Source organism: Papilio machaon, chromosome 12 (assembly GCF_912999745.1).
Source record: "Papilio machaon chromosome 12, ilPapMach1.1, whole genome shotgun sequence".
Lineage (NCBI taxonomy): Eukaryota > Metazoa > Arthropoda > Insecta > Lepidoptera > Papilionidae > Papilio > Papilio machaon.
The window spans coordinates 1,918,905-1,936,813 of NC_059997.1; the positions used below are offsets into that span (position 1 = coordinate 1,918,905).

Below are 17,909 nucleotides of genomic sequence, written 5' to 3' on the forward strand. Positions count from 1 at the left end.
GTAATTTGGTATAAATACTTTTAAATTCTGTTTTGCTCGTGACTTTATTTATAAAGCCCTTGTGTGCATACGTATTCAGATATTTACAAACTTTGCAACTGGGAAATTTTCCCCTACATTAAAAATAACTTCTTATTCAATATATTTATGATATTGCTGCTTTTTTTATTTCTCAACTGTGTTACGTGTCTCGAATTAGATGAATTGTTTATTATACATTTATTTACTCTCCTTAAAGTTGGATTTTGTAATATTTTTAAATTGGAAATTCTTGGTCTACTATTTTATACAAACACAGCTGTTTAGTGCTTAAGAAATTATCAAAGGTGCATTCTTTGTGTTTTCTTATTATTAATCATAGACATGACAGTTACATATTATAATGAAAGGCTAGGGAGCAGAGTCAGAGTCAGATTTAAATAGCAGCTTTATTGACTTAATTCGCCGCCAACGGTATTATTAAAGGTTTAACTTGTAGTATTTCAATTTATAACTTTTCTTATTATCTGAGCGTTAGGCAGACAGGAGAATCCGACTATTTTAAATTGTATTTCGTTGTAACTATAAATGGTTTAAGACACTAACATTAAATTTGTCTGTCATGAATAAAAACATTTTGTTACTCATTGAGGAAGTCTGCGTGCACCAAACATACTTCAACCTCATTTCGATTTTGTACAAGAGCCAAATTAAAAACGCCTTTATAAACAGAGGTATAGAAGGCATTTTGTAACATACAACACGTAGACAATGGTAACGACGGTTCCCATTTAACAATACGGAGTCAAAGATTTCCTAATAACAATGTCTCCTTACATCCGGGCGGAGGCAGCCGTGTTCCCGGCATAATCTGCGACAGCCATACATATTTATCACGTGCCCTGGATGTTTACATCGGGAAAGCCAGGCCCCTCGGGCAAATTCCCGGGAATGCAGTGATAGATGCGAGAATAAAGCTCCTCTGAGCCACACGGAATTGTCAAGACATCTGAAACGGTTTTGTTTATTTCAACTCGGACATTATCTTATGATACTAGAATTGCTTATTTATTTTATTGAAACGCATACTCCTTCTCTCAGTAAAATTACAGTATTTTATGCTTCCTTCTAAATCTATATCTATACAATATACTGCCTTTTACATTGTTGATTATGCATTCGAGCGAATATAAGAGGCGATGTTGAGCTTCTGTTTCTGCCCCGCCGCTTCCACGCGATAATATGTCACGCGCAGATATACGGTAAAATCATTTGTCGGATTATCTATTTGCGTTCAGTAAAATTGGAAATATAACTTATTGCTCGTACAGTGCCAATGTCGGTATATTTTTTCTTCTACTCTTCATTCATCCTTTCAAGATGTCATCACAGGCTATTTTTATTTTATACAAATAAAGTATTATAAAAAATGTTATCTCATTAATATGTAACTGAATGTTTAAAGGGATCGTCAATAAATTAACATGTTTGTAGTCATAAAATTAGTATTTGCGGATCTTATCGTTACGGTTCATTTGTGGTGATAATTTTATAGCTTTGTAATGGCACTTGGACCTAACTCAGAGTGAGACATCGTATAAAATGCATGCATCCGCTTATCCTATAGATTATAAGGTCGTTTACCTTTTATCGCATGTTCAAAGAAGCTTCATTAGTTGGCTTACAATGTTTACGGATTTTAGTTTTAAAGCTTTAACTTGACGTTTATCTCACTACATGTATTTAATTTTCTATTATAGTTATGTATATTAAATGCAGATTATTAAGGACTATTATGTTATAAAACTTGTATGTTAAATCAAAATTTAAATCATCAATTACTATTCTACAGATGTTAGTTACGTAAATCAGTTGTAAATTTTAAAAATGTTATCTTATACGTTTTGTTCCTGTTCTTTTTGCCTTTTTAATGTCTTGTTCTAGACGCGAATAAATGGTTTGATCTGTGAATTAATACATCCTAAGGATAAAGTGTCACAAAGGTGTAATAGGATAAGTAGCAGGGATCACAGGCACTTCGTCACGTAATGCTCGCAAAGGTTCCCGATTCGAACGAAAGTGATTGTACGACTTTTGTTCGAGAAAGTTGAAAATACGACGGAGAATTTTTGTTAAAAATAGAAAAATAGCGTTTTTAAATTTTTCCCAAACGTAACAAGGTATGCAATTTCACGCCTTCTATGGGAAAAGTTGTATGCATAATTTTGATCGAAGGTACAAATAAGTTAGATGTTTGTCAGTGGAAAGTATTTGTGTTCTGGTTGGTGAATGTTTTAATTTAAAGTCTCAAAGAAAAACAATCTAAAACTACTTTAAAGTGGCACCGAGAAAGGCGCATAACTAGTAAACTGGATGTTCGATAGGACAACGCAATGTAGTGTAGGTGTATACCACAAGTCGTGTCGACGATATGGTCAAGGTTGTGGCATTAAATGCAACTTGCTTCATATGTAGTCTATATTTGAGTTTTGAGTTTAGTGAGTCTCAGAAAAAATCAAAAACAATCTACTGAAAGAAAAACTGTTTCCCTCGTTTAAAAGGCTTAAGAACTTTGAAAAACTCAAAAGTGAAATTTCAAGACTAGAACGGTATGATACTGTATAATATATTTTGTCCACATAAAGAATGTTTTAAAATATAACCAAAATAGAGCAGACCGCAATCCTATGACACAGGCTGTAAACAAAGGCGGGTGCACACTCGCCGAGCGCATCAGGCGCTGAACCAACGCGGGCCGTTTAATATTACTTTGTCCATTATAAGGGATAGTACACATCACTTTTTCACATAATTAACTTTTTTTTTTCATCCAAACCTTTTTAGGAGCAGATATTGCGGTTTCTATTTTAAAAAAGAGAATGAAAGGGATGACACTATGTTTATAAACAATTGTTTTGACAGTGTAAACTCTCTGTTACTCTGGATGAACTTATAGTTGAATATGCTCCAGTGTGAATGAACTAGAGCTATGTATGTCGGGAGTTATATGACTTCCAACTGTACTGACCTAATAACACCACCACAATTGCTCGGACGTTAGCTGGATAGAAATAATAAAAAACTTAGTCCATTTTTTATTACAACAATATTTTTTATAGTATCAACTGAAGTATAAAAAGTAATTTTAATTCCAGAAGAAAACAAATTGAAAATAAGTATATATGTGTATGTATATTTGCAACACTTTAATGATCAATCATGATTGGTATTATTTATGCACCTTTGTATTTCCCATCTTTTAATACTTGTTCAACTTTTTTCTATTTTTTATATGAACAAACTAGCTTTAAAAAAGAAATAAACGATTTCGTCTTTGTTGGTTGAGTTCACACTTGAATAGTGAGGTAAGTAGTATACCTATGGGAGCTCAAAAAAGTGTTCACTTGTTACGCTACGTGTAGTGAAGAGGGGGCGTGATGTTTCTAACGAATATAAACTTTCTGTAGCGTTAAATTGATTTTTGTATGTTCATAAAATACATTGTTATCACTGTTTTTCCAAAGAGTAAATATTTTTTTACAGGTGTTGCGGCAGTGGAATCCAATTGTGACCATATAAACAAAATGACATTAATGATGGTCGTGACATTTATATAGATATTTTGTTCTATTTTATTGTAGATACTAAAATGCTTTTAAGACGTGACCCGAGGTCAGAATGAACTTAACTTTTATTTATAGCTCATCAAGTTTTGGCTTCTTATATACTAAATTTATTCATCACTTTTTAAATGAAACTTTAAGGCTAGTGTCGTTTTAGTTCCCTATTTTGTGCACACTGACCTCAGTTTCATTTGTACCAAAGATGGTCATTGAGATAAAACGACTGCACCACCTAATTCCCATTTGCGCCTTTCATGAGAAATAAATCGTTAACGTTGACTTTAATTAACAATTTTTTTTTTATACATACAAACATTCATCCCCATTTCCTATTCTTATTTTGGACGATTGAGGATAAAACTTTTATGAATTTTGAATGCCATATTTATTTATATCAAAAGCAAAAAAATATGTTTCAAGCTTCTAACTGTCAAAATGAAGATTACGAATACATATACCTAAATTTCCACCCTCACTTTCAACCCCTTACGACCCTTTTTTCGCGTTAAATAGTAGGATTTCTCAGGCTCTGGACTATCTGTGTAACAAATTGCATATAAATCGGTTCAGTAGTTTTGGAGTGAAAGCGAGACAGACAGATAGACTTTCGCATTTATAATACTAGTAAATATAAAGGATAAACAATTGTAAACTTTGAGCATAGCCTTCGGTTACAACCGGCAGCTACACCTTATAAACACATTTCCTCGTCTCTGGTGAACCGTGCTCCAGATTTTCAACGAGGAATAAGATTAAAAGTTCCCTTCGGTACGGCGCGGCAAGTAACATGGAAACTATGCCCCGAGAGCGCTCCTCATATCTGGGACACTTTTCATTTTGCCACTATGCTCCCAGAGAACTTGCTTCAAGTGCCTTGTAAAATTACTTTATATTATACTTAGCAAACTCTCACATATGTATGTAAATATAATATAAAAGAAATTACTAATTAATTTAAAATTAAAATACCTCGAAAGGATTGCACTCTGAAGAATACGAAACAAATGACAATTCACGTCTCGATGTTTTTTGTAAGTTTATACGGTCGCCTATATAAAAAATACCTTCGTAATAAAATTGTAAAGAAAATGTTGCATTTAATAATTGGTTAATTAATGTTAAACGATGCTCGTTACCCGATACGATGTGAAATAAACAAAAACATGACTGGAAATAAATCTGAGAACGGAATCCTAATCTGAGCCTTACATCGACTTAATGGCGCTCTAATGAGAGACTTAAATCTCTGCAGCCTTGAGGCGACAAATAATACAGCGTATTGTGTTAGATAAATTATACATTTATCATTACATATTATTGGCATAACTTTATTGTATTTTGTTGTTCGTCAATAGACTGCAATGAAAATGTAATTTATATCAATACTCACAATTGTTTCTTAATTAAGGGGATTTTGTTTTTAATGATAACAATATGAATTTATATAAGTCTATATTCACTAACATTATCTTCGTTTCCACTACACTGAAACGTTCAATTTTTGACACGAAATAGTCACCTGTTTGCGTACCTAGCAGTTTTTCTTGCATTTAAAATTCCTAACTCCAATTATCGCGTGACATTTAGTGCACCCTGACCTTTGCTTAGTATTTTCCATTCTTTTGTATTGAAGATGGCCTTTAGATGAAAATGGTTGCACATTCATTTCAAAGCAGATGAAATTATTGGTTTCATTTAAAAAATAAAACAAGGCGTACCGTTTTACGTTCATTTAATTAAGAAAATGTAATATTAGTTTTTTTTATCTTGAAGATTTTGAAGTGAATTATTTTCATGTGTATGATGCACTGCACTATGTTGTTATTGTGTTAACATTTGTAATATGTTATTATTGTTGAAGAGCTAAATTTCCTTTGTCGTCGAACTTATTTTGACGTATGTATGCGAATGAAATTATGAATTTAATCGACCCTAATCGTTTTCGCGCCTTGCAATTGCCATGAAGTATTTGATCTCATAAAACCGAACGTCTGAAAAGGGAGATTGGAAGCGCCATTAACACGAAACGTCGATCGTCGACTCGAGCCGACTTCGAAATTTAATTGAAACGCTCCAAGATGGGTCGGGTAAATGTACTCTGCAAATTTAAATCTGCAACTGACAGTCTGGATTCATTGCCTAATTGTCAGACTATTTGACTTTCATTTGTGTAAGGTTTGATTTACTGACTAGTACTTAAGTTTGACGATTTCATTAATTTAGAAGGATAACCAGTTCCTTCGATTTGTTTTAAATTATGACTCCGTTTTAAATAGGTTTTAAACTGGCCACTGAACACACAAAAAATTACCACTTAAGAAACATGCTTCTAAAGCTGATTTTACTCGCTCGTTTGGCGTTGATATCACTTGTACCCATTGCCAAATAATCGAAGTTGGAATTATTAAAGAATTGAATAATATATAACAAGATGAGAAAAGATTTATATTATTTTGATCTCTTGCGTAAATACTAGAATTGAGCTCTATCTCTGTAAAGCTAAACTAAAAAAAAAACTATATTTGATAGCAAAGAGCTGTACATTTACAAACACAAAGCTATCACACTTTACTATAGGGAGCCGGTGCTTTAAAATCCGAGCCGAAACAAAGAATAAAAATCGAGGCGTGTTTTAAAAACACGGCGCAGTCGAAATACAAGCGGGAGTGTCGGCTGATTTCCATGTTCGATATTCAGTTATACGGCCATTAGTTAAATTATAAAGATAAGGTAAATCCACTTTTATACAAAACAGTACGTTGCGTACAGTACATTTTACAAAATAATTTCGCGTAATATATTCGTACCAACCTTGACCTAGGTCAAAATTATTAACTTCTTTCTGCACCGATCCGTTATACTTATTTACGTTTATGTTACTTTTATAAGCTAGTCGTAATTATTTTTATAATAGACATGAAATATTTTTATACAATTAAATGGTTCTCATGAACATCCATATTCCTAGAAAGCTGATCCTTGATATGAGTAGAAATATAATTGTAAAAATTTTATTGCAAAATTGTGTTTTCTAAATTATTTTAGAATCTAAAACTTATATAATTCATTTTGAAACAACAGAAATAAGGTTTTTCTTGAATTATTATTTTAAAATTTACTGATGTATCCTAGTTACTTTTATTTGACATGATTTGTGACAGTTTCCCTTAGAAATAAACAGACAAGGGAAAGATGATTATTGACAGGGTGACGACCCGCGCTTATAAACGCCCTCGTACTCATAAAGTCGATTTTGATGGCACCCAAGGGAGGTAGGGCGGTAGATTCTCTTACATTTTAATATATCGTTCAACTTATTATAGCCGAAGTATATCTGGTTATATTCAATGTATCTAGAAGCAAATATGATTTGTAAATGGCCTCCGCCGAGTGTGGCACTACAGGTCAGCAGACTGGGATGAGATGCGGTCCTTTTTTGCATCCTACCCATGGGAGCAAGTTTGCTTCAAGCGGGACGATCCCGATGCCGTTGCCGAATCTGTCACCGATGTCGTGCTTCAGGGGATGGAATTATTTATTCCGTCATCTGTCGTGCCTATCGGGGGCAGCTCTCGGCCCTGGTATGGTCGATCCTGCAAATTAGCAGCGCGCTACAAGCAGGATTGTTACCGAGCCTGGGCTGAAGCGTCAGCGGCTAGGGATGTAAATACCAGCTTGCTCAAAAAGAAGTACAACTCCGCCTCCAGGTCCTTCAAAAGAGTTATTGCCAAGGCAAAGTCGGAACACGTGGCTAGCATTGGTGAGAGACTGGTGAAACTTCCTTCGGGAACTCGTGCGTTCTGGTCTCTCGCCAAGGCTGTCCAGGGGAATTTTTGTAAGCCATCTTTACCACCTTTGCGCAGGGGGGATGACTCGTTGGCCCACACCGCAAAAGAGAAGGCCGATCTTCTAGGCTCTCTTTTTGCGTCGAACTCGACTCTGGAGGATAAAGGTAGCTCACCGCCGAATATCCCGTGCGGTGACACCTTCATGTCCGAAATCCAGTTTCGCCAGAGATCAGTACGTAAAGTGCTGCATTCTCTGGACGTCCACAAGTCGAGTGGGCCTGACGGAATTCCTCCCATCGTGCTTAAGACTTGCGCTCCTGAGTTGGCACCGGTTTTAACGCGCCTGTTCCGGTTCCTCTACTCCTTAGGCATCGTCCCGAATTCATGGAAGACTGCCATAATCCACCCGATCCCAAAGAAAGGCGATAGCTCGGATCCGTCCAACTACAGGCCGATTGCCATTACCCCTTTGTTCTCAAAAGTCATGGAAACGACCGTCAATTGCCAGCTTATGAGGTACCTTGAGGAGCATCAGCTGATTAGCGATCGGCAGTATGGGTTCCGTCAGCATCGCTCAGCTGGTGATCTTCTCGCGTACCTCACGCATCGATGGTCGGAGGCTATCGAGGGCAAGGGGGAGGCCCTGGCGGTTAGTTTGGACGTGGCCAAAGCCTTTGATCGGGTGTGGCACAAAGCACTTCTTGCGAAGTTGCCTTCCTACGGGCTGCCCGAGAAACTATGCGCCTGGATTTCTAGCTTCTTGGAGGATCGGAGCATCAAGGTCGTTGTTGACGGTGCGTGCTCTGACCCGAAACCAATCAACGCTGGTGTCCCACAGGGCTGTGTACTGTCGCCCACATTGTTTCTTCTGCATATCAATGACATGCTGCAATTCAGCAACATTCATTGTTATGCAGACGATAGCACGTGTGACGCACTGTACACGGCCCGTGCCAATGTTTCTCGGGCTACTGCCGATGAGAACCGGACCAAACTTGTGTCTGAACTGGAGACCCTACTGGGTGAAGTTTCGGATTGGGGTCGACGAAATCTCGTTGAATTCAATCCCAAAAAGACACAAGTATGCGCCATTACCGCTAAAAAACAACCCTTTGTCGTGGATCTTCGTTTTGAGGGCACTCCCCTGGTTGCCTCAGCCAGTATCGGTATTCTCGGCGTTGACATATCGAGTGACGTTCAGTTTCGCGGTCACTTGGAAGACAAGGCCAAGCTGGCCTCCAAAAAGCTGGGTGTGCTCAGTAGGGCGAAGCAGTATTTCCAGCCGGGCCACCGCCTACAACTGTACAAGGCGCAAGTTCGGCCCCACATGGAATACTGCTCGCACCTCTGGGCGGGAGCACCCCAATACCAGCTTCTTCCATTTGACCGCATACAACGGAGAGCGACTCGAATCGTCAACGACCGAGCTCTTACCGATCGGCTTGATACTCTGGCCTTGCGGAGGGACGTTAGTTCCCTCTGCATTTTTTATCGTTTATACCACGGGGAGTGTTCCGAAGAACTGTTTGGAACGATTCCTGCCGCCGAGTTTTGTCATCGGACGACCCGACAGACCGCCAGGTACCATCCATACCATCTGGATGGCTGGCATTCCACAACAGTGCGGTTCTCGCGAAATTTCTTGCCGCGCACGGCCGTGTTGTGGAATGGTCTGTCCTCGGCGGTATTTCCAAACCACTACGACTTAGGGTCCTTCAAGAAGCGAGCATATCTCTTTCTTAAAGGCCGGCAACGCATCTGTAATTCTCGTAGTGTTGCGGATGTCCATGGGCGTCGATGATCACTTCGGTGTTCGCGCCGCTCGTTTGCCCCCTTCTCTTATAAAAAAAAAAAAAAAAAAAAATCTTTTTATAGTATTGTAAGCTTTATTTAGCTTTTAACACGACGACTTATAGCCCAATAAATGACTTATAGGCAAAGGAATTCAAATTTTTCGAAGCCTTAAAAATAGTATTTAACTAGCTGTCGCCCGCCACTCTGTCCGCGCGGAATTAAAAAATAACGTAATAAGTAGCCTATGTCTTCTTTCAGACTATGTTCTACATTATGCCAAATTTCATCAAGATCCGTTGAGCCGTTCCGGAGATACCTTCAAAGAAACATCCATCCATCTAAACATTCGTATTTATAATAAAAGTAAGAAGGTGTCAGCGATAACAACACTATAAATAATCAGTGCATAAATTACATCAATTAAATACAATAAAAAATACGATATTTTAAAACCTTAGCGTCGATAAAGCTAACAATGTTAGGAGCTAAATCTAGAAAATACGATGACTACTTTCTACTCTAATAAAGGGTTGAAAATGCTTATGTTCTCATAAGACCGTTTCCTTTGCAAGGCATTAGTCATTTAACAGCGTGGCGACGTGTGCTATCACAGTACAAGGCATGGCCACTCAGCCGGGGGCATCGGACGAGACGGATTCGCGAGTTAATCGAAAATTTCTAACTCATTGCACGAACGTTTTCTGATTGAACGAATTAAATCTGCGAATGTCGTAGCGGTTCGATAATTTTGTGGTTTATTCGAGATTCTCTGAAATGGTTCTTTTATATAAGTTATTAAAATATATAGTGTGATTTGAGATACATTTCAAATATTACATTTTCAAATTGAATTTTGTAGTCGTGAGTTCTTTAGTTCTACATTTTCAATTAATTATTACAATTATTAAATCAAAATGGATAATATCAGAATCAATGCTTTGTTTTTTTTTTGTAAATATGAAGATCTGTATTTTATTCATCGTTTAAATCAAAAATTTGTAAGTTAAAAAATTTTTTTTTAACACAAAAGCCCTGATTTAGATTTAGGTTTTACTTCGAGCCTTATCTGCTGTCTGTGATCGCTCGGTTACGAGCTGTGATCACGATTTAAGTGCTCTCTCTAGACATCACATTACATCTAGTATTACAACTTTTTTGTTATGAACCTTTTTCGTGATTTTGAAGTAGTAGAAATTGTAGCAAAACTATTTGCTTAATTGAACGTTGTGGTGATTCGTCATATACCGTTTACCATTTATCATCACTATAATATTGTTTTGAATAGACTAAAACATAGTTGTATTTGCTTAATTAGTAGCACATTGTGTGTTAAAATAAACTGAATGCGACAAATATGAATGCAACGCCCACTGCATCTATTCCAATTGTATTATTGCGGTCATTTGTTATAATTTCATGTTGACCTTTTTTATAATTAGATATAGCTGTTATTATGTGATTTAAATTTTCCATTTGACCAATACAGATGAGGCCGACTTCCAAATGACGAAAACTTATTGAAAAAAAAAGACACTAAGAAGGTTTCTCTTTTGTTTTTTCTCGGCAGTGGAAACCAACGGTAATGAAAAGTAAAAGCACAAAACACAAGGAGTTAAATTTCTTTTTTTTGACTTAAATTTAAAATGGATATAGCGTCCGCTGTGCGGAGGCAGGAGTAAGAGCAGAGGAACGTAAAGTACACGCTCTTCAAAGAAAGCTGAGAGCATTCCCTTGTTACTTCTGTGCCTCATATCGACAATCAAATAAAAGCCTTTATATTTTCGATTAAAATGTTGCCTTTTATTTTGAGCACGTATTTATTTGCACACGAAAACATTATACTTTAGTAGACTTTTTTATTTAATTAATGAACATATTTGTGACCGTAATATCTGCAGATTTTTTTTAAGTTCCTAAGCTGACGTTATTATTATACTAGTTGTCGCCTGCGAATTGGAAATTATAAATAACTTAATGTAATGTCATATGTCAAATTTCAGCGAGATCCATGCAGCCGTTCTGGAGATATATTCTTGAAAACATTCATCCATCCATCTAAATTAGCATTTATAATATTAGTAAGATTGACCTTACTCAAAACATCGAGTTTGTCTGACGCATAATTTTTTCATAGTAAATCTTGACAAGTATTAGATAATTATGTATGCAGAATGATGTTGAAGGAAAGTTTAAATTGCGACATCTATCTATATATATAAAAGAAAGTCGTGTTAGTTACACTATTTATAACTCAAGAACGGCTGAATCGATTTGACTGAAAATTGGTGGGCTAGAACCAGGAAAAGGACATAGGATATCTTTTACCTCGTTATCTATTTTTTATTCCGCGCGGACGGAGTTGCGGGTAAAAGCTAGTTTATAATAATTTACTGTTTGATAAAACGTTTTGAGAAAAATTCTTCAAAGTCATTTTGATTTTAATTTAATTACAGTTTTAAAAGCTTTTTGTAAATTTACGGTCTAGTACGTAATAAATGTTGTACAACTAACACACACTATAACATCTATGAGTCGATGTTATAATTTTTGTGTTTCAAATCGCAATTGAAATGAGGGCTAACATTCAAAATTATATCTCTGTACTGTTATGTCATTATTTATTATGAAAGCATCGAGTATGGAACCAATTGTTAAATTGACATTTGACTTAAAATAACTTTATTAACCGTTGGTTTCTGAGACCAAAATATCTGTTGAAAACATATTGTCATCCGTGTCATATAATAAAGATAACAATATGTTTTAAACGGAGATTTTGGTCTCAGAAACCTACCGAAGTAACATTTTCGCACGGTTACAGTAAATAACTACGCGTATAGGATATTGAACATGATTGCAAGCTTCAAAGGTCATATTGCTCCGCTTTTAGCTCCCGAGCTATTTTAGGTAATTACATTATGATGCACACTTAACCGTAAAATTCAATTGCCGAAACTAGAATTTTGGAACCTTGAAGGAACCTTTTTAATGCTATAATGCTAAACCTTTTAATTGCGAAATTATTAAGGTTCTCTTTCTCGATAGAAAAGTAAGCAATTTAATCGTAAGGTCATTTAGCAAGGAAAGCAAAAACACGAGGTCGATAAAGGTTTTTCAATGTCGAATACGTCTATTAAGCAAAAGATGTCCAATTTAAATCGTTACAGAATTAATTTAACTGCCGAAATAAGTAATTTTGAAGAGCTTAGAATAAAGTTTGAATTAGAATTTGCAGACGTTCGGTTCGATGCTCCTTTCTTTAAGTGATGCGTGTCTAGATTTGCTTAAGCTAATCTAATGTGATGACTCATTTTGAGGACTTTTTTGAATTGTCATCATTTATTTGCGAATTCATTCCCATGATTGTTAGGAATACTACTATTAGGTATGTTCTTTTTATGACAAGAGGATAATGTATTAAGGGTAAGTTTGTTTTCATGTACATGTAAATTACTTTGTGACAGTGAAACGACTGGACCGATATTGACGTGAGACGTGGCTTTTGTTTCTTCTTCTTCCTTTATATGTCATAGGGTATATTACAGTAGACGTAAGAAAAAACATTTATAATGAATGGAAAACAAGTTTGAATCTCATATGCCTTAGCTCTATTTTACATTGCTAAATCGTTTTTTCGATAATTACGAGTATATTCTAAAACAAGAAAGTGTTACTTATGACATAACAGTGTATTTTATTTAGATGAAAAATGTATATAGTATTTAGTTTAATACAAAATACATAGTTCTTTTTATTCACTGTGCAGGAAAGTCTCGTAATGTATAAATATTTTCAATTTTGATCTTAAATTTGCAACTTTATACACGTAGCATTTTTACCTATCTATATGAACACGAAGAACCTCGACTGAAATCACTTGGCGACACCAGTTTATATTGTGACCTGAACATGTTAAAGTTAAGACCATATTTAAGCTAGTTTAAATTACGAATTATTTCCAGGGCTGCCAACTTAGACCCGAACACTGGCGGTGATAAAACAAACGAATGTGATAAGTCTGAAGAGGTGGCATCCGTTATCATATTGTCAGTTACTCGTCAACATTTTTTACCGCTTTATTGGTAAAGTTACTTGTTAGGGCTTTACGTTTAGGCATAGAAGTCGCGTGATGTAATGCAATAATATTACCTGAATACAAACGCCCCACTAGCTCAGTACAAATAGCTTCAACAGCTGGCATGTTTCAACATGCGCTGGAAACGCGATCATTGCATTCTTATAACGCAGGTATACAACACAATATTTATTTCTTAGTTATTTACCGCACCGGTTACCATGGTAACTAAACACGCACAAATGGAAAATTCAGACTACAGTGGAATTCACCTCCTCAATAATGACTTGGAAGTGGTAAATTTTTGTTAGTATTGGTAAATTGATTCTTTTGATTTAGAAATTGCTTTCTATAAAAAATACTTTCAATACATTCTTTTTGTTGTACCTAGTATTTATTGATTGAAACCACGCAAGGGCAAAGTTTTAGTTATCTTTTTTCTGCCAAAACAAAGTAACGTCGAATAACAATAATGTTGGTATAGTTAAAGGTTAAATTTATTGTAAGTTTGTCCTGTTATAACACGTGTATAAAAATATAGACACCCCTTTCAATTCTTCTTGAATAAACAGAGACAAAAGTATGTTTTAATACAAGTTTCGAATACATTTGTAAACGTACTGAAGGTCAAATAAACTATTCAGGATGTTTAGTCGATATAAAATTATTTTATCGTTTGTACATCCGTTTCAATTCAATTAATAATAGATTGAATCATAGCGAGGTTATCAACCAATTATCAAATTAATTTGTAATTTTCATCTTTAATTTTGTTCCGACTACAATTTGGTGCTATCTTTATCCGACTTTCTGTGGATGTATGTTTTATGTACTTATGTCAATTCTATTGTGACCTGTTGCCTAAACAAATTCGTTAAAGATGTCAAATACAATAAAAAAAATTAAATCCAATCAAGTCTCTTCATGATATCAAATTAACGTTAGAGCTTTTTTTATGTTGGTGCTGTGATGCTATTCAATTTTTATTGTTAAAATTCACTACTTGAAAATGCATTAAAAAGATGTTGGTAAAGGTAAAAGAGATAACTGGAGAATAAACAGCGCAGTAGCGGATGAACTTCACAGTCAAGTTGGTTATAAGATGTTTAAGCAAATAGGCGGTAAAAGTTATAATTAATTTTGCGGCCGCGTCGTCAAGTGGCGACCATGTTATCGACAGCCTCCGCTAATACTATGGAAAGAAACTTTTTAATAACTCTCAATCGATGGTTACAGAATTAGTTTGTGAATGAAATTAACTGTACCTATTGTTTGGTTTTATCTTTACATAGTAGTGATCATATTCGTGTAGTTTAAAAACAAGGCTATTTATGTAAATACTTAATTAATATTTAATATTGGTATATGCTTTATTTACATTTGTTTATCTGATGAAATCTTACTAATATTATAAATGCGAATGTTTAGATGGATGGATGTTTGAAGGTATCTCCAGAACAGCTCAACGGATTTCGATTAAATTTGGCATAGATGTAGATCATAGTCTGGAAGAACACATAGGCTACTTATTATGTTTTTCTTTAATTCCGCGCAGACGGAGTTGCGGGCTTCAGCTAGTTTCCTATAAAACGCTTTTATACTTAAGGAGAATATGCAATAATAACAGTGCTACTTTTGTCAGAGTATAGTTTTCAATTTTGGAATAAAATTTATGTCATTTTCTGTAATATGCAAATAGTTGTATTTAATTTTTAATGTAAGACGCTGCTAGTTTCCGTACTTGTACGGTGACTATCAATATGTCTAGACAGCGCGTTGACCCAACGATCGATAACCTTGGCTAAATTTGTGCCAAATTTATGTTACACCATTCCCATAAATCTGTATAACATATGTCCATGTGTTTGTCGGAAGTCAATAATTCTTATCAGTTTGTCCGTTATAAAAATGTATCGGACTGATTTGTGAACACATTACACACGTCAAAAAAAGTTTGCAATCACTAGTCAAAGTTTATATATTTTTAACTAGCTTTTTCCCGCGACTCCGTCCGCGCGGAATAAAAAATAGAAAACGGGGTAAAAATTATCCTATGTCCGTTTCCTGGTTCTAAGCTACCTGCCCAACAATTTTCAGTCAAATCGATTCAGCCGTTCTCGAGTTATAAATAGTGTAACTAACACGACTTTCTTTTACATATATATAGATATGTAAGTCATTTTATGTTTATTTTTAAGACATCATTTTTTAATTACAAAAAGACAAATGTTGTATTTGATAAACATACATTTTAAAAGCATACCTACTTTTGCTAGCGATCGCAAACTTTTTACACTCTCATGTTTGCATTTCAGGATAGAGAAATATGGGTTTTCATATTATCAATGATAAAATTAAGGTTACATTGATTGGCAATAATCAATTGTAAAAATCGAAATTATGTAATCTATGCTGGATTGTATATAAAGCAGTTTATACTAGTGATGCAACGGATGTCTGTTTCCGTTTCCGCAAGTGCGGAAGTTCCGCGTGCTTTTCAACATCCGTTTCTGCTTCTGTTTCCGCAACTTTTATAACGGATATAAAACGGAACTTTACGACGGCTGAGAGATCCAAATGCGCGGCGCGAGACGGGCAGTCCGTGCGCGGCCTTTCGGCACTTGTCGCATTTGTTTGTTTACGTACTATTTTGTGAATTTAAGCGCGTAATATTTTCTGCTGCTGTTTGAAATAATCAGTTTCCGTCCATATAAAATTTGACAACTGGCAAAATGTGACTATTTCATACTTACGAGTTATTAAATGTACTTTTGAATAACTGATAAACATGTAATATATCATCATCATTATATAGTTAGAAATATATTTGTCGTTTGTCAACACGAGTGGTTCGGCGAACTTTAATTTGTAAATAGTGTAATTTTGTTTCCTGAAAATAAATTTAAAAAAAAACGCGTATTTTAACTTATTGCAGCGCAGTAAAAATACATACATTGAAGGCTAAAGGACACCGATATCCAATGCCTTAATAAATTAAAAACGAATACAAACTGTTTTTACCGAAATTTTTTTTTTATTATTATTTACACTTCTGTTTCCGCATCCGTTTCCGTTTCCGTTTCTGCTAAAATTTATTTTTGACATCTGTTTCCGTTTCTGGTTCCGGTAAGACACTTCCGTTGCATCACTAGTTTATACGGTGTTTAGTCGGGATCTATGGTTTTGGTCGCCAATACCCTGATTTCGTTTTAATCAATATTTTATTTAGCAGGTTCTATTTAGTTTTAAGTGTGTTTATTAACTGAAATTGTTTTCTTAACAATAAACTCAAATTCTTATGATGTAAGAAGCGTACGGATACGGATGCTTACTGACCGGATGCGGCGGAAATAGCGCGTCCAGATTTAAGTGGCCGAAACATAACCATTGCGATGAGTGTACTTTGTAAACGCAATTAAAGGAAATAGGCTATAAACAATTATATTTTGCACTAATATGCTGTTATCAATATCAATACATAGTATAAAACAAAGTCGCTTTCGCTGTATGTCCGTATGTATGCTTAGATCTTTAAAACTACGCAACGGATTTTGACGCGGTTTTTTTTAATAGATAGAGTGATTCTTAAGGAAGGTTTGTATGTATAATAAATGCATAATATAGTAGAGAAACATTGATAAATTTAAAGTTTTCTAATGTGATGTCGTAAATAAGCACGTTTTTTTGCGCTTATATTGCAAACGCTGGCTGAACCCTACGAGATAGACCAAAATAATGTACTACAGTATTGTTCACCTTAAAAAGTTCAACAAAAAAGTCCGCGATGGTATATGTCTATCTCTTAGGGATAACCCAGCATAACCATTTTTATTCTTTTACGAAGTGATTTTAAACAATACAGCATTAATCCTTATCCATTTAAGTACCTTAAATAAATTGTGCATTTATTCTGTAGTAGGTATATTATGCATTGCACCCGTGCGTAGCCGGGGCGGGTCGCTAGTGTTCATATAATTTAAATAGATCTTGTACATTGCGAAAGCAGTCTGTGTTGAAATTCCTTGCATAGCATCTACTAGAATGTACATTCTTTCATTTAAATTAAAAAAAAAATTAGAGAATCCCGTTATTCCAATGGCATTTTATTTATTTTATTTTTAGATAAGCTAGATTCTGAGACTTATTTGCGTCATGTAATAAGTGTTACGTCGTTTTTATGAAAGGAAAGAAAAAAATAGTTTGTGATGATGAAGTATTCATTTAATATGTATTTTCTTTTTTTTTTTCAGACATTAAGTTGCAGTTAAAGCTGCCTTATGCTGGAGATGGAAACCACACCCGTGAGTATTTTAAAATTTTTTGATAAATGTAATAATTACGCTCAATGAATATTGTTTTTTCTAGTAATTTGGATTACAAATCCATGTTAAGAATAGTGCGGGACTTTTTATTCACGTACATATCACAACTTTTCATTTTAGCGCCATCTGTTATTTGCGGCGTAAACTGTGAACACTAAAATTGCCTTGGTGTTATCAAGCTAAAGTTGAATATAAACGCGAGGGTGTACTGTATTTGACGTTAGATGGCGTGTTTCAGTAGCTACGGTGTTCCGTAGCTCCGCTAGAGTTCGCTGAAAGAGTATTAGACTAGTGTACAAAATTAAAACAACTAGTATATACGAAGTTC

At 35.1% G+C, this 17,909-nt stretch overlaps 1 protein-coding gene across 5 annotated transcripts in view; it reads left to right on the plus strand.

Moving 5' to 3' along the window:
- The window catches only part of LOC106713714 (tyrosine-protein phosphatase Lar), a 294,107-nt gene that overhangs the window by 13,052 nt on the left and 263,146 nt on the right, over positions 1-17,909 (plus strand). For all 5 annotated transcript variants that reach the window (XM_045680203.1, XM_045680206.1, XM_045680204.1 and 2 more), the window contains exon 2: positions 17,510-17,560. In XM_045680203.1, coding sequence (XP_045536159.1) covers positions 17,537-17,560 — 24 coding nt within the window. In that variant the 5' untranslated portion in view covers positions 17,510-17,536. The remainder of the gene's footprint in view (positions 1-17,509; positions 17,561-17,909) is intronic.